General features: G+C 63.4%; 1 protein-coding gene across 1 annotated transcript in view; it reads left to right on the forward strand.

Annotated features, from left to right (window-relative positions):
• The window catches only part of DLGAP2 (DLG associated protein 2), a 693,677-nt gene that overhangs the window by 523,690 nt on the left and 153,376 nt on the right, over window positions 1-16,611 (forward strand). Inside the window, 1 exon segment of the mRNA XM_049106698.1 lies at window positions 6,059-6,124. Coding sequence (XP_048962655.1) covers window positions 6,059-6,124 — 66 coding nt within the window.

Below are 16,611 nucleotides of genomic sequence, written 5' to 3' on the forward strand. Positions count from 1 at the left end.
GCCCGGGGCCTGGGGGCGGGGCGGTGGGGCACGTCGCAGGCGCTGTCCGTGCGGGTGGCACCCCGACGCAGCCCCGGTTTGCACGCACGGCCCTTTGGTGTCATTCTGAGGTGGAGGGGGGTGGCCTCGTTAGTGGCCTCGAGCTGCTGTTAGCCTGACTTCGGTGCCGTGTAACTCGTAGCGAGAATTCTGCGTTAGGCGTTCGGGCGGCTTCTGCCGAGACTTGATCCTTGCTCCAAAATTAAAACCGTGAGCGTTTCTGTGGCTTTCAGAGAAAAGCCGTCGGCAATCACGGTGGCGGCGGCTGAAAGGCACAGCTGCGCCGGAACGGAGGGGAGGCAGGCGTCACGGCTAATCAGCGTCTTTGTCCTAACGGAGCAGAAATGAATTCTTGATTTAAGCAGCCTTCACAATCCCGTCATTAGGGAAACGGCTGAAACATAGGCTGGAGCGCGCCTTCTTTTTTTTCTTAAAGTAGAGTTTTAAAAATGAGAAGAATCTAGAAACTGGGCAGACCGTCGGAGTGCCAGACGGGGGGGCGGGGGGGCCTTAAAGTCTCCGGCGAGTTGGCGGCGTCCTGGGAGCAGCTGCCGCCTGCAGGGCCTGAGGCCCGGGACGGCCTGGCGCGTGGCGGCGTGGCTGTGCCCGTGCCAGGGACACGAGTGACCCCAGGGGGCCCCGCTCTACCCGCAGGAGGCGTCCACTGAGCTCGGCACATGGTCAGCAAGCTCCTACTCACAGGTGGACTCGCACGCTTGACCACCGGCCTCCCGCCACCCGGCCCAGCCGTGAATGAGCTCCTGGGCGGCCTTCCCGGGGGAGGTGGCGGCGGCCGGTCCACGCAAGTCTGCAGGCGCCTCACGGACAGAGACGGCAAGACCTGGGGGCAGGAGGCTCGTGACCTGGCCGAGGCTTCCATGAGCCACGAGGGGCCCCAGGGCTGGAGAAGGGCCAGAGCAGAGCCGGAGTGGGGCTGAGCCGGGGAGGACCCCGGGCCGCTGGGCACCGCGTGGGGCAGCTGCATGTTGGCACCGGCGCTTAATAGCAAATCCCGCAGATGCGCCGCTGCCCCCGCCCGGAGCGAGGCCTGCTGTCCCCACCGTCTGAGGAAGCCTCTGTCCTCTTCACACAGACGTGAGGTGGGCTTCCACCGTCCTGCGGGCCGGCCACCGCGGGTGCCCCTCGGCCCTGGGGGTGTGCAGAGGCCTGAGCCCTCCTCACGCCTCCCCGTCCACGCGCTGCCCAGAGTTTGGGCATCTCTGTAGGTCGCATTTGGGAATGAGATTGTCCCCATAAAGGTCTGGGCCCCGATGTGCAGCGGGAACCCCGTGGGTCTGCAGGGGACGCCGCACTGCCCACCGGGAAGGACACGTCCACCCTCCTGCTGCCACGGAGGTGACTGACATGAATATGAACACTCGTGGAAACGCTGCTGGGAGCAGGACCCCTCGGCGTCCAAGCACGACGGATGAAAGCTGGCATTTTGTTTCCTTGGTGTTCACGAGGCAGTAACGGTGTCACTTGATGCCAAGAAATCCGATATTTTCTTAGGAGCAATTTCCCTTTTATGTACAAACACCGTTTTTCCTTTGACCTACTGTTTTGAAGCTGTTCGTTTTCTTATTCCAGGATTAAGGATTTCTTATTCCATGATTCCAGGTCAGCATGATTGGACACAAGGAACCTTCACCCAGAAGGTGTGATTTGTACCCGAACTTGAGAGGGTTTAAAACCCCGAGGGACTCCCTGGCCAGGTCCTTAGGACAAGCAGTCACCCAGTGCGGATGCCTCCAAACAGACCCTGTGTCCCCAGGGCCGTGCCCGGGAAGGGCCGGGACGTGCGGGGTCGGGGGTGCGGCCCCACGGGAGGCTGCCGCCCGGTGACCTCAGACGCTCTCCCCGGGTCCCGGTGTCTGCATCCATCGGGGTCGAGCCCATGGCTCCTGCCTACCCGCAGGGCGACTGGGGCAACAGGGGAGCCGGGAGCCGTGACTCCGCGGACGTGCGCGCCGTCCTGCCCGGCAGCTCTCCCCACCAAGGAGAAATAACGCGTCCCGGAGGCTGGCAGGAAACGCGCCACTCGGGGCCATCGGCGGCCTTGTGGCCACTGCCTCCGCGAGGCGCATGAGGAGCCGTGTCGGCCGTCGAGTCTGCACCACGTATCCCGGGGAGAAAGAGCAGCTCCAGATGGCTGTGACAACACGGGACCCAGCGTGGCGGCTCGCCCCAGGGCATCGGGCGCTCGGCCTCTGGACGGGGCAGTGGTGTCCCCCCAGAGTGGCCCCTCACGCTCCACGGCAGTCGTGGGGGACTGAGCTCTGTCCCTCGGGTCCCCTGAGCGGCCTCAGGATCAGGGCCTGGACACGTGTTCGTCACCTCGGGCCTGGGAGCAGCTGCGACCGGGAGCGAGGGGCCGTCCCAGGAGGAGGGGTAGTTGCCCCGTGAGGTCAGCAGAGCCGGCCTCGTCCAGGAGCTGTGCTGCGGCGCACACGTGGAGGACCCTGGGTGAGTCCAGCGGGTGCCCCTGCTTCTGCACCCAGCAGGCCAGGCCTCTCCCGTCTCCCGGGACCAGCATCTCCTGCTTCCGCCCAGGGTGCCACCCTCGGGCATGTTGAGCGTGTGCAGTGTCCACACGTGGACGTTGTGATTCACTGTCCAAATCCAACCGGGTTAACCGAGCAGGTCTCAGATGTCGTGCAGCCCCGTGGCATGTTGGGGAGGCACGTGCTGGGCCCCGGGGCCCCCGGGCAGCCTGGGGACCCTGTGCCTCCTCTGGGAGTGAAGGGTCGGTGTGCTGTGCTGGCAGAGGAGGAGCGGGGGCTGCCGAAGACCCTCGACTGGCGACCGGGCCTGCGCTGCAGCCAACGGTGGGTCCTGAGACCCGAGCGGGGGTCCAGGGGCGGCTGGCTGGGCAGCAGGTCCGTGGAGCATCCGCAGCTTGGATCTGGCTCAGGTTGTGATCTCAGGGGTGCAGGAGGGAGCCCCAGTCCCCGCACCTGGCCCCCTGCCCCCCCCCCCCACTCACACGCAGGGGCGCTCTCTTTCTTTTTCCCTGTCTCTCAAATAAATAAAGTTTCAAAAAATAAAATAAATAGAAGCCAAATGTCCATCAACTTCCATGAGTGCGTGAGTGCATCTCCCCGGGGTCCTCGGCGTCCCGTGTCCCACCCGCCCGAAGACGCTTCTCTCATCTCCCCGGCCCCTTCGCTGGGGGGTCTTGTCCTCCCAGCCACCCCAGGCGGCGCACTTGCTCTTGCTCCGAGGAAGGCGAGTGCAGGATCCCCTCTGGGTGGGACACTGGCCGGGCAGAGCTGAGAGGTGGCAGGGGAGCAGGGGCGCCCGGCTGCCTGGCTGTGCCTCCTGGGGGCACGACTCCTCCTCTCCAGCCTCCTTTCCCCACTGAGAACGTGGAGGCTACCACGGCCTGAGCATGCCGGGGGGCGGGGGGGGGGCTGCAGGGAGACGCTGCGGCCTGTGTCCCTCCCTGAGGACCCGAGTGTCGAGCGCTCCTGCGACAAGGGAGGTGGACCTGTGGCGTTGAAGGGAGGCCACCACGGCTGACCCGAGGCCCTTCCTAGATGCCTGGGGGGCACGGCACACCTGCCTGGGTCGCGCTGCCTCTGGGGCCTGTCCGGGCCCTTGGGTGGCTCCCGAGTGTGTCGGCCACTCACCTCAGATGCACACCCTGCACGCGTGGGACCGGGTGTCGGCTCTGAAGGAGCGGGACGGCACCAAGCCACCAAAATTCTGGTCCGGCTTCGTGCCGGCCCATGCCAGAGGTCACGGAGGTCATCAGGTTTCGGCACAAAAGACAAATGACGCCTGGGGAGGGTTCAGTCCGAGAGGCAGTGAGTGCCCGGCCTGCCCGGAGCCGGGGGTCGCTACCTCCGGGCATGACAGTGAAGACCAGATTCATCCAGTACATTTGGAGGTGTCGCGGAGGGTCTTCCCGTCCGTGGTGCGCTTCTGCTTGTGCAAGGGGAACGCACGAGTGTTCATGCGAGGCCGGGCGAAGCCCTGACGGGTCGCGCGGGGTCCGTACCGTCCCGGCGCCGCCCGGCGAGGCAGCTTGGCATGGACGGGGACACGGGCGCTGCGGCGAGGCGGCCCACAGCCGGCCGGGTTCAGAAGGTCTGGGTGTGGAGCCAGCGGAGCGGCCCCCAGGCAGCGCGGCCGGAGCCCCGGTGATGCCAGCGCCGTCCGGTCGGGACGCCGGACCCGCTGCGAGGAGAGCAAACACGGGCTGCTTGCGTTTCCCCTCGGCTCGTATCCTGGTTTTTATTTTAACTGTGAGGGTTTCGCCTGGTTGAGTTGCTTCCCGCCCGTGTCCCATCGGGGCCTGTCTGGTAAAGGGCAGGAGCGCAGAACACGCAGTTAATCCTTCCCACCCTTGAGACGCAGGACTGATCTGGAACCAACGCACCATCACGCGGGGACCACGTCCTCCAAAGGGTGATGTGGGCCCCTGTGCCCAGCGCGGTGACTATGCGGCGGAGCCCACGGCTGGGTGCTGGCGGCTGGGCGGGCTCCGTGGGGCTGTGGCGTCCGTGCCACCCCGTGCCCGGCCTGCGTGTGAGCTGAGCTCTCATGCATGTGATGTCCACCATCCGTCGTCCACGTTCGTGGTGTCAGAGCACGCTCCGCGTGTGCCTTGTGTGCCGTGTGCACGTGTGCGCAGCTCGGGGGGACCGGATCAGAGGTGGAAGGTCAGCGGTCTGGGTTGTGCGTCACATTGCATGTGGTTCCAAACAACTGGATGTGTAGCTGCCTCCACTTTCACGTCCCACAAGATTGGCTCATCTGACTGGCCAGGGCTGAACTGGGTCACCCACGGGCGGGAAACACACGGCTGGCGAGGGCGCAGAGCTGTTGTTAGCCGCGCGAAGGGGGCGTGGTCAGGCCGCGCTGAGCGCTTCCCGTAGGCTCTCTCTTGAGACACTTGACCAGTTCAGGCCTTTATGTTCCTACATGAAAGTTCGATACATACGACTTTCAAAGGCAATGGCTAGGAGGTCCCCCAAGATGAGATTCTGCAGACGGGCGGGCGGGCGGTGCGCCCCTCCCGATGCCGACCTCTCCTGACGTCCTGTGAAGTCACGGACGATGCCCACTGGTTGGATTGGAGACGGCGAGGGCCTGTGTGGGGATCGCTGTGCCCTGGAGTGAACCCTTGTGCAGAGCACAGCACGGCCCCCCGCACGGAGTGTCCCGAGCAGGGGCAACTGTGGGATATCTGCCCCAAGACTCCCTCAGCAATATTGAAAGCCTGCATAAACGCACCTGAAAGTTACATGTACAGAAAACGTGCCCAAGCGACGACACGTGCGTTACAGACACCATGTGTTTCCTAGAGGGTCCTTACCCGGAGCTGGCGCCTCCCGTGGAGACGGGTGTCCACGCCTCTCACCTCTGACGGGGTGTGGCATGCAGCACCCGGGGCCGCGCGGGGGACCAGGGCCGCGGTCCGAGATGGGGCCACCGGGGTAGAGACCGCAGGCTCTCCGCAGGTGTGTGGCCTCTGGGGCCGGGTGACCCCCGAGACCTCCCACCCTCACACGACGACGTCCCTGCAGCAGCGGCAGGTCTGCGGCGTCTGTGGTGTGTGCGAGGAAGCAGCTGAAAATCTATGCTAGGGACCTAACCCGCAGCCTCCTCCCAACAGAGAGAAACAAAATTCACGCTTGGGAGCAAACTGACCTAAAATTAATCAGTATGAAGCATTAACCCGGTAGCTGCGGGCTTTGAATGTCGGTGAAGGAGGCCTCAGGGTAGAACTGTGTGGACGGTGGGGGAAGCGCCACCCCCGGCGGCCCGGGCGGCTCATGGGTGATGCGGGAAGCTGGCAGTGGCCTTGGGGAGCCGCGTGTGACCAAGCTGCAGACAGAGGCTGCAGACTCCTGACTGGTTCAGCCCGAGGTGGCGCTGGGCCCCACGGTGGCGCTGCCTGAGCTGGCGCTGTGTTCGGGGAGGGTGCCCACGGCGGGGGCGGCGCCCGGGTGAAGCTGGAGATGCGTCTGCCCCTCAGCGTACTAACGACGACTCTGTCTCTCTCTTGCAGAGGAAGAGGGCGGGGACCTGGTGCAGCCAGGCATCAGCTTTCCGGGGCCGGCGGAGGACGATCTAGGTACAGTACCCACCTGTGCCCTGGTGAGGCGCAGCCCGGGCGGGGGACCCTCCCCTGTGAGCATGTGCGTGGCTTCGGCATGGCCCCCAGAAAACACTGAGCGAGACGCGGCGAACATCCTGAACGAGTGGTTGGTGGACGTCACAGGCGCTGTGGGTGAGGACGCGCTTGCCTCGGATCATCACGGATTAGTCACTAAGCTGATTACGACGAGGCATGAATTATCATGAATTACCGTGAATTATTGTGAATTATGAATTATTACGAACGAGCACAGTTAGTGTCACCAACACACGTGCATGACGGCTCGTCTCTCCCTTGTCCTTTATGACCGCGACTTACCCTGAGTGTATTTGAGGAAGGGAACAGGTCCTGACTTGGGGCCTTTTTGTGGCTCTTGTACCTACCGGAGACCCTGAGCGCCGAGTGTGGGCGCTGGCTCAGCCCCGTGAGGTCCTGCTGGGGCCACTGTTCCTCGGTGCTGGCCTGAGTCGCGTGGGAATGTCATTTTTATGCCACCACAGATGCGGTAACGGGAGGGCCGCCCTTGTCCGTGACCGCTTGGCGTGGCTCCCCTGATGTGCCGGGGGCCAGCGCGTCCGTGAGACACGTGCACTATTGAGTAAATTCAACGCCCAGCCGTAGGTGAGGAGATGCCCCCACCGGTGGCTCCGGGCTCCCGTCCCCCAACCTACGAGGCCGTCACTGGGCCCAAGAGTTCCCAGGTCGCTGCCAATGGCCCTGGGCTGTCTCGGCACTCGGGCCTGGATTATGGATCTCAGGATGATTCCTATTTGAATTTTCCCTGATGTATTTTAGATCTCAAGCCGGTGAATCTGTTGTGTGTCTGATTGGCTTAAAGAATCATGCCATAAATTGAAGGAGCCCGTGTGTATGAAGCTGTGATTTCTCTTAAAGAAAATCAGTGGCAAAAAAAAGAGGTTTTGATTAAATTCTGAATGCAGGTGTAGTTCCAAAGGAATGACGGCACACTTCCCGGTGATCGAGTTCAGATCGTGTTTCTGACTTGTCCTCCTCAGCCGCCGTTCTTCCCTCGGGAATGTGCAGACCACATGTGCTCGTTACTAGGAAGCCGTCCCGACTTTCTCGCTTGAATTGTCTGGTGGCGCCCGCTCAGGCGGGGAGGCGTCCGGCGAGCACACCCGGCTCCTGCGTCGCTGAGCTGCACATCGCTCACCTGCACCTCGCAGTGTCCGAGCAGTCCCGACGCACGGACGTGTCCCCAGTGCGCGACCTTCCCTGGGAGAATCTCTCAGAATGGGGCCGATGCACCAAAATAGGCTCTGTGGTCACGGAGCTGCGAGGCTGGACACGCGGCATCGGGGGCGCCCGTGGGAGAGCCAGGGCCAGGCGGCCTCAGCGGGTGCTCGACCACCTCGGTGGCGGCGCCTTCCTCAGCCGGCACAGCGCTCTCCTGGCTCTGATCAACATGGGATGGCCCTGTGGGAGGCACAGGGCACCCAGCAGGGGCACAAAACCACTCACGGTCCTGGGAATTGTCTGGAAACATGGGTCCCGCGCATGTTCTTCCTGCCGGGCCCCAGACCCCTGCAGTCATGGGAGCCGAGCGTGGACGGATGCACTCGGGGGTTGACAAGTCCGTGCGTCCTGCGGTGGCCTCTCGGGCGCCTGCCGGGCTGCCTCTGTGTGCGGCGTTCGCAGGGAGGCACCCATGCGGAGGACAGGCTGGGGTGTACGGGGAAAAATGGTAGGATGTGCACAACATAAAACCATTGTGACCATTTCCAAGTGTCTATTTGGGGGCACGGCCGACGCTCACTGCGGGATGACCATCAGCAGCCCCCCCAGGACACTCTGTTTCTCTGGGTTTGGCCGTCGAGCCCTGCAGGATGGGCTTGTCACCCGGACAGTGTCCTCAGGCTCAGCCGTGTGGCAGCGAACGACAAGGTCTCCTCCATCTCCGGGCTGTGCCTGGTCCAGCACGAGGGCCGGCCACGCTCCCTTTACCTGTCGTCCTGTCGTGGACCTCAGCTGGCTTGGTCCCTCGCACGATGGTGAATGACGCCACCGGGTGTGCAGGGCGCCTCGGAACCTCGCGCTTACCCCGGGAGGGGAACAGCCGGATTGCATGGGACCTCGACTTCCAGTCCTGTTTTGAGAGCCTCCATACTGCTTGGAGACAGAAAGAGCGGGGTGAGCTGTTCCCCAGGTCGGGCCTGAGGGCACGGTGGTCACAGAACACCCAGGAACCGCAAGGTTGGGGAGACGTTGGTCAGGAAGGGAAACGGGGATGGGGACTGTTGGCCGGGGGCGTCCCCAGACAGCTGGGCTTCCCACGGGAGGAGGCGAACGCACAGGGGCAGTGGGGACGGTCACAGGAGGTCTCCCGGATCCGGATGTGCACCTGCATCAGCAATGGCTTCCAGCCCACTGACGGGGACCCTGGGCCTCAGCCGTGGTGGTGACCAGCCGCTGCCTCGATGAGGAGTCAGAAGTAGGGGGGCCTGGTCCCCGTGCCCACAGGCGCTGGTGTTCCCGAGCGGGGCCGTGCATGGGCCCCGGGGAGGACGCAGCCGCCAGAGGCCGGCGAGGATGCTTGACGGGGTGGACAGCAGGCCGGATGGAGGGGAGGGCGGGCGCCGTCGGCACAGGCTCCCGGTGCGGCTGCGGTAACCAGTCAGGAGCAAACACCACCTCCTGCCCTGCTGTTTCTGGCACGGAGGCTGCCGTGGGCCCCCGTCCACGGGGCGCTGGACCATGGGGTTTTACAAGCCCTTTCGGCTTGGCCGCGTGGCTCTCACATTCTGCAGCACCAGGTCCGGGTGGGGAGCCCCTGCGAGGCCCTGCAAGCTGTGGTCGTGGGCGGAGCGAGCGCCATGCCCTACACGCTGAGGCCTGTGCTGCGACCCGGCGCGGCTGCGTCCACGGGGCCATGAGGCCGCCTTTGCTCTGGTCCCTTCAAAACTGCAGTGTTTCTGTCCGCCGACCAGCCTCCATCGGGACAGGCAAGCAGTTCCGGCTGGAAGACCCCAAACTGCCTCTAGTGGCAGAGAATTTAGAAGGAAACAGAAGGATCGCCACCCCCAGCCCCCGTCCCGCCCTGTGCTGTGACGCCTACGGGCGCGTGCTCCGAAGCCCACATGTTATCGGGTCTGGAAATGATTGTACGAGGCGGCAAGTGCATGAAAATAGGAAGATAAAGGAGGTTTCTTTGAAATCAATCTCAAGTCAGTGATAAAGTGAATCGATTGAGCACATTGACCAGGGCGACGACAGACGAGGAAAACCCACTTCTCCAGGGGAAGCGTCTGAGGGAAGCTTCAGACACAGGGAAATCCAATTGCTCGGCCAGGACTTCTGCGAGCCTGGCCCGTTGCAGGCGCACTTCTGTGTGCAGTGCCCCGTCTCCGTTCTCCCGAACGTTCCCTTTAAATCGGTTGCGGAGAGCCGGCCCTCGGCCAGCATTTCCAAGGACTGTAGTCGACCCGGACGGCGCTGAGAAGTCTACCTCAGCGGCAAAGTGAGACTTTTTTTTTTTTTTTTTTTTTTTTTGCAAAGTGAGACTTTTAAACAGGAGATCAAGTGACCAAAGGGCAGCAGGGACACAGCACGGAGCAGCACGGGGGCGTCTGCAGCGTAAACGGTGCTGGAGCCCCACGTGCTGAGTGCCAGCGCCCAGAGCCCGCCGTGCACAGCCCCGGGGGGGCGGCCTTCCCGTCCCCGCGCGGCGCCGGCCTCCCGCAGGCCTGCACGGCACCTACTGCCAGCCTGGCTCGCACTGTCGGACGCCAGGACCTGCTTTCCGAGAGCCCCCTCTGCACAGGTTCATGGTTTATGGGGACGTGTGTCTTTGAGACTGAGTGGGCGTCCACGACTACTTCCTTCGGGGAAATTCCTAGAAACTGTGGCAACAGTGCCAGGTTTCTGAAGAGGCAGCGGTGTGTTCCCTGCACGCTGCGTGTCCGGCGCCCGGTCTCCATCCTTCCCACCTGCCCGCTGCCCACGGGGACCCAGAGGCCACAGGCGACTGCACCGCTGCTCCGTGCGGGACGTGCTGTCCCGTGTGCAGGAGAGGCGGGAAGGGCTGAATGCCAGTGACGGGAGCATCCTGAAAGAGGAATTTTACGGGACTGTTTCACATAAAAACATCATTGCCATACAAATAAATCAGAATTAGTTTTAAAGTGAGTGATATTTATTACTTGTGGAAATTAGGATATTAGGAATTTGATTCTAAATTTCTGGGATGCATTACCTAGCTTTCCCCCTCAATTTCTGCTTTTAATTTGCACGATTACTTTTTTTTAAGATTTTATTTATTTATTCATGAGAGACACAGAGAGAGGCAGAGACCCAGGCAGAGGGAGAAGCAGGCTCCATGCAGGGAGCCCGATGCAGGACTCGATCCCGGGACCCCGGGGTCACGCCCTGGGCTGAAGGCAGACGCTCACCCACTGAGCCGCCTGGGCATCCCCACCATGCACAATTTCTAAGCGTAGGACTGTCCCTCTTCCCCGGTTGTTCCCTTCTTCAAACAGTGAGTCGTCACGGCCTCACGTGTGCCTCCGTGCGTGCACACCTTTGTCCTGGTCTCGGGCAGGGGTCAGTGGTGCTCATGATGCCAGGTGCCTCCTCAGGACACCCCTGCCTGCTCCAGGACCAGCACAGTCGCCTGATTTCCCCATGACTTTGATTCCTTAAATATTTGTTTGCTTTATTTCTTTTAAAAAAGAGTTAACAAAATACTTCCCACCTCCTAGATGGGGTTATGAAGATTAGACCAGATCTGATGATATAAGGCCCTTGGCAAGATTTGTCACGGTGAGTGTTCAGCGAGCGTTCGCTTGCACCGCGGTGATCACTACTGGGAGCCCAGCGCTGTCGAGCTAACCCAGGTATAAGGGGCTGAGTTTCGGAAGCGCACGGGGATGCGCGTGTACAGACCGAGTGCAGGGAGACACACGCGATGCTCTCCCGACATCCCCGATGCTCCAGGCTCTGGACATCCCCGACAGGCTCTGGAATTCCTTCCGGAACAGGATTTCCATGACAATGAAATTTATTTGCAAATTTTGCTCACCGGAAACCTGGACTTCCAGGGTCGTTTTCAGATTCTGCGGGTCTTCTGTGTGTACGGCTCTGTCTCTCCACACGCTCACGACTCATCGGCACGCTCATGTGCAAGTTGCCTGGACACTGGGTCAAAGGAACCCCCCGTGGCACCCATCATCTGGTCGGAGAGGACATGGAGGCAGGGCGGGCCGGGCCGGAGGACGTGGCAGCTTGCTGGTTTATGGAGACGTTGGCCTGTGGCTGTGAGCGGGGCTTCTGGAACGTGGGAAATGAAAGGTCAGCGTTGGGCGGGGGGGAGCCGGACCATCTGACCAAATGTCAAGCAGCTGGGGAACATTGTGGTTTGTGAAGAGTAAGAAGCAGCAGATGCACCGAGGTCGGGGCTGCTTTGCACCAATTCTCGATGGTCGTCCCGCTGCGACTTCGTTGGCGACATCAGGAATGAGGCGCTGCCCGCTGCTTGTCAGGACACGTGGCGGAGCCAGTGCAGGAGGCGTCCGTCCGTGGCCAACCTGCCAGCCTGTCGGGCCCCGTGCGGGGGTCAGGGCTGAGCTCAGATCATCAGAACCAGGGCCACTCTGACCAGCCACCCCTGGCGGGACCCTCCCACAGCTCAGATACCCCGCCCCATGCGGGACGGCACGTGTCACACACCACACGCGGCGTCCCATGCAGCTGGTTCACAAACAGGAGGCAGGCTGTGCGCTGGACACCTGGGGTGGGATGGAGGGTCATGTGGCTGGTAACGGGTTGCAGGTAGGAAGTCCTGCGCCCCCGACCGCAGCCGGGAAGGGAGCCGAGACTCATCCGGGGCTCCCTGGCACTGGCCCCGCAGGCCTGCGTGGCGTCAGCGCACACACCCCGTGGCCCCAGGCTCCGCAGGAAAAGCCCAGGGTCCAGAGACGGCAGGGGAGCCCGTTACACACACACACGGCTTGGTGCTCTCAGGTACCTCAGAGGAGACAAATGTGGATTTATGCTCCCAGGAAAATGTGTTTAGGATTTTATCTAGAGAGAAAGGGAGCATGCAAGCCGGGGAGAGGCAGAGGGAGGGGAGAGCAGAGTCCACAGAGCTTGGAGCCTCACTCAGGGCTCGATCCCAGGTCCTGAGCCGAAACCGAGGGCCAGATACTTAATCCAGGTGCCCCCTACACTAAAATGTCAAATAAAATAACACCCTGCCAACGTGAAACTAGCCCAGGAATTGTATTACACTCACCCTGAAAATAAAACCAAAGTTGTTTATTTTATGTGATTTCCTCGGCAGAACATCATCAATTACATTAAATGTCACCGTTCCTACACGTTGTGGCGAATCACGAAAGGTATTAGGGATGGAGGTCAAAGCTGGAGTGTATCTGATTCCCCTCTTAAACCGTAGCACCTTGGTACTTCAGTCTGGTTGTGAGAACTCGAGCCCCGCAGCCGGGTTGCACACGTGCCCCGGGCACGCTCTCGAGGGAAGCCAGCAGCTCAGAGCAAACGCGGAAACAACAGCCCCGCCGCAGGTCAGTGATCACGAACAAGTCCCAGGGCTGCCAGTCCAGCCGAGCAAGGCTCCTCCTAGGAGTTCTGGAAACCAGCTGGTGACAGACGTCCCCGGCCTCCAGCCGCGGTGTCCCCGGCCCTCACAGCTTCTGCGTGCCAAACCGAGAATGACTTGGACGCGTGGCCTGAACGTCACACGTTTCCTAAGAAAAGAGGCGATCCGAGTGTGTCGATGCCTACAGCAGTGGGGACCCCGGCCGGGACGCGGCACACGCGCCACGCTGTCCTCTCGAAGGCGTGAGGCATCCGGGGTCTACGCGGCCCAGCCCGGCCGGTCGGGAGTCCTCGTGGATGTGCCATCTCTGCACAGGCCGCCGCCGCCACCGCAGCGCTTATCCCTGGGTGTTTGCTGTCCCCAGAGCCGCCCCTGTGTGCACAGCAGCCCTCGTGCCGCGGCACGTGCCGGGAGCCGTGGGAGCCCCGGGTGCAGCCGCCTCCCTCCCTCGGGGCTGTACCCAGTCCTCCCGGCCAAGAGGACCGCGTGGTATAAGCCGCCCTAGAGCCACGCGGCATCGCGGAGACAACCCCGCTCCTGAGATCGCGTGGAAATAAGCGTGGCCAGACGCCCGCACACCTGACCACACGTGACCCCAGGCTGCAGGAGCCGCTGACCAACCAGCCGTCCGTCCGTCCAAGCATTTGCTCATTAAGTACGTACTGAAGCCCAGCTACGCACGAAATACTAGACGTTGAACCAAAGGATGTGAATAGCCCCACGTGTCGTCTCTAAATCCTTTCAAAACGGCTCCTTTAGGCTGCAGAGCTCTTAGGTCTAATCCAACACGCACCCGAGCCCGTCCGCGCGAGCAGCACCTAAGGAGACAGCGGGGTGGGGGGGGGGGGGCTGCCGGCGACGGGCCGCAGAGCGTCCGCCGGGCCTCACGCCCAGCGCGGGGCCGCCTCCCTGCCGACCTGCCGCTCCAGCCTGGCAGCCTGCTGAGCGGCCCGGGGGCTCTTAAATGTCACCGAGGAGCTTCTACCTTGTCATTCCTCATGCGCAGTCTGCAGGTGCAGTTTAAACTCCAGGTTTAAAGCTCAGTGAGATTTTGTAGAGCAGACTGAGGCTGCAGGCGGACCAAGAGAGCCGTGTGTGTGGCGCATGCTCCGCGGGGGACCGTGACCGGACGGCGTGCACAGCGCGAGCACGAGGGTCCGCGCCAGGGTGCAGCCGGGCGGGCGGCAGGTGCCCAGCGTCTGTGCCCGCCATCCCGGGCGCCTCGGGGGCTCCAGGCCCAGTTCTCGGCACTTCGCCTGCCCCGAGCGGCTTGACCTGTCCTCCCCGTAGCCCCGCAGTGAGTGGTGTGTTCGGGGGCGGCGGTGAAGCCCCGCGTGAGCCTGCACACAGGCCGGGGGGGCACGCGTGTGTGTGGGGGACCCCAACGCGCTGTGAGCTCTGCCGTCCACGGTGCACGGCGCCTCTCTCCAGGTATGTGACAGGGACCTGACGGGAGCACCCGGCCTGGGAACCTCCTGGGGGGCACGGGGGGAGCCCACGTCTCTCTGTGCAGGTGGATGGGGCGCCGTGGTCAGCACACGTGTGCCCAGGCCCTGGGGGGGGCAGCCGTGGCTGCGTGCGAGCGCAAAGCGCCGTGTGGCGAGACACCGGGATGCGGCTTGTGCGGAGCAGCTGAGCATCCCGACCGCGGCCAGGGAGGAGCCCCCGGGAGCCGAGACTCACCTGGCTGTGTGCGAGGCAGCCACCAGAGGACGGCCCGAAGGAGCGCGTGTCCCGCCCACGACGCCCAGGACCAGTGTCTCAGACGTGGCAGCAGCCCCTGTGAGTCCCCCGGGGGCCTCTGTGTTGTTTAAGGAGGAGGAGAGGCCACGGGTGTCCCCACACATCACCCCGGAGCAGGAGCAGCGAGAAGCCGCTGGTTGGGGGCTGACCGCCCGGGACGGGCCTCGCGCTTGCCTGTCTTGCCGCTCCGGCCACGGATCCGTGGGTGCATCTGCTTCGTTCTCGGTGCTTGAAGGTGACGTCTCCTGGGCTCACCCAACAGGCCTCCCGGTCCCCACGGCTGGGCACCCAGACGAGCTTCACGGCACGGCCCAGCCATTCTGCAGGGCTGACATGCCTTAGAAGGAACTTTTGAGGCTGCCCACGTCCTTGTTTGCAGACTGAGGAGGTGAGCGCCCGCCTGGGAAGCCTGCAGAGGCTGGAGCGGGCACCCTGGTGACCCAGCTGTGAGCCCGGCTTCTGCTGGAACACGTGCACCCCAGGGTCAGCCACCCACAGCACCCGTCCCCCAGCCTGCAGACCCCATGGCGGAGGCTGGGACGGTGCCATCAGCCCCATGGGCCCTGGTGTGACCGACCAAGCAACTGTCTGTCGATGGCAGGTTGGGCTAGAGCTGCCCCACGTGGACGGAGCCGTGGTGAGCGCACACGGAGCTGGCGGGGCAGTGGCCTCCCCGCAGAGGATGGAGGGGCCCCCAGGGGGCCGAGCCTAAACACGGGAGGATGAGCCAGCAGAGCTGATTGCCTGGGCCCCCAGGGCAGACACCCTGACCCTGACCCACGGGAGGAGGGCCGGGTGGGGTGAGCAGAGGGCCGCCCGCGGGAAGAGGACCTCTGTCACCAGCTGGTGAGGGCTCCAGGCACACTGGGGGCAGGGGGGGAGGCAGTGACAGGGCAGAGGGGCGCATGGGGCACCCGCAGGATTGCTCCCCGGGGGAGCAGGCCACCTTGGTCAGCGCGTCGTGACCCGGGGCACCTGGGGGGCCGGCCGGAGCAGCCGAGGTCTGTCCTTGGCCAGAGCGGGGCCTCTGTGTGTCCCCAAGAGTGCGTCTTGCCCTCGGGCCACCGGCTGCTGCCCCTGGTTCACTCAGAACAGGGGATGGGACTTGGTGCCCCGTCCTGCATCTCACGTCCCCCCTCATGTTCTTCAGACCGGTCAGCCCACAGCACCAGGTGAGGGTGGGCTTCCTCTGTGGCCCAGGACTCTCGCTTCACCACAAGGAAGGGCAGGCATTCCCGCGGAGAAGCGCCGCCCTGATCGTGCGGCCACATGCAGACTGCCATCCGCGGTGCCCCGGGGACCCCCGAGGTCACGAGGCCACCTGGGCAGGTGCAGACGCAGGAGACGTCCGAGCTGCTGTTTGGGAACCCCGGGAGAGGCGGGGCAGCGGGTGCGGGCATGCTGGCCTCCGGGCGGCTGTGACACAGGAGCTGCCCCCTCCCGCCCCTGCGCACACAGCCCGCCCCCGATGGTCGGAGTCCCTCGTCCCCACGGGTTCCATCTGGGACGTTGCGGCGAGAACGCTCGTGGTCGGTAAGGACACGCCAACCGGACCCGCTCCGGGCGGATTTGCAGACTGTTCTGTGGAGGCGACATCTGTAGCAAGAGGTGGAAGTGATTAAAACCGAAGGGCTGTGCTGGACTGCAGAGGCTGGCGCATCTCAGACGGCGCCGGTTTGGGGTGGGCCCACGGAAACGTCTGGAGTGCTGAGTGTCGTGTTCCCGTGTGACGGGCCGTGTCCCTGGCACCTGCTCGTCGACCGCGCACAAGATCACGTGTGCTGACACTCAGCCTGAACCGGGGCAGCTGTCCCCAGGGTGCGTCCTCGGGAGCGAGGTCGGCCCGCGTGTGCTCGTTGGCAGCGGCATCACTCCGTGGGGTGATGGAGCCTCCGTCGGCTTCTGCCTTCGGGCTGTGTGTTCCTTGGCTGTGGCAGATGACGGTGCTTGAGGAGTGAACTCGTCAGTGCATGTTACAGATGGAAAAGGCGAGCGACGTGATCCATGATTTGGTGCCAGACGTGCAAGGGCCTGGGACGGTGCACACCGACACGGGCACTGCCCCGCAGACGTGCCGCACGCCCGCCCTGGGCACGGCCCTGTTTTCCAATACGGAGATGGAGCCTCGGAGGGTTGATGGCTCGCA

The sequence above is a fragment of the Canis lupus genome, chromosome 37 (assembly GCF_003254725.2).
Source record: "Canis lupus dingo isolate Sandy chromosome 37, ASM325472v2, whole genome shotgun sequence".
NCBI classification, from domain to species: Eukaryota; Metazoa; Chordata; class Mammalia; order Carnivora; family Canidae; genus Canis; species Canis lupus.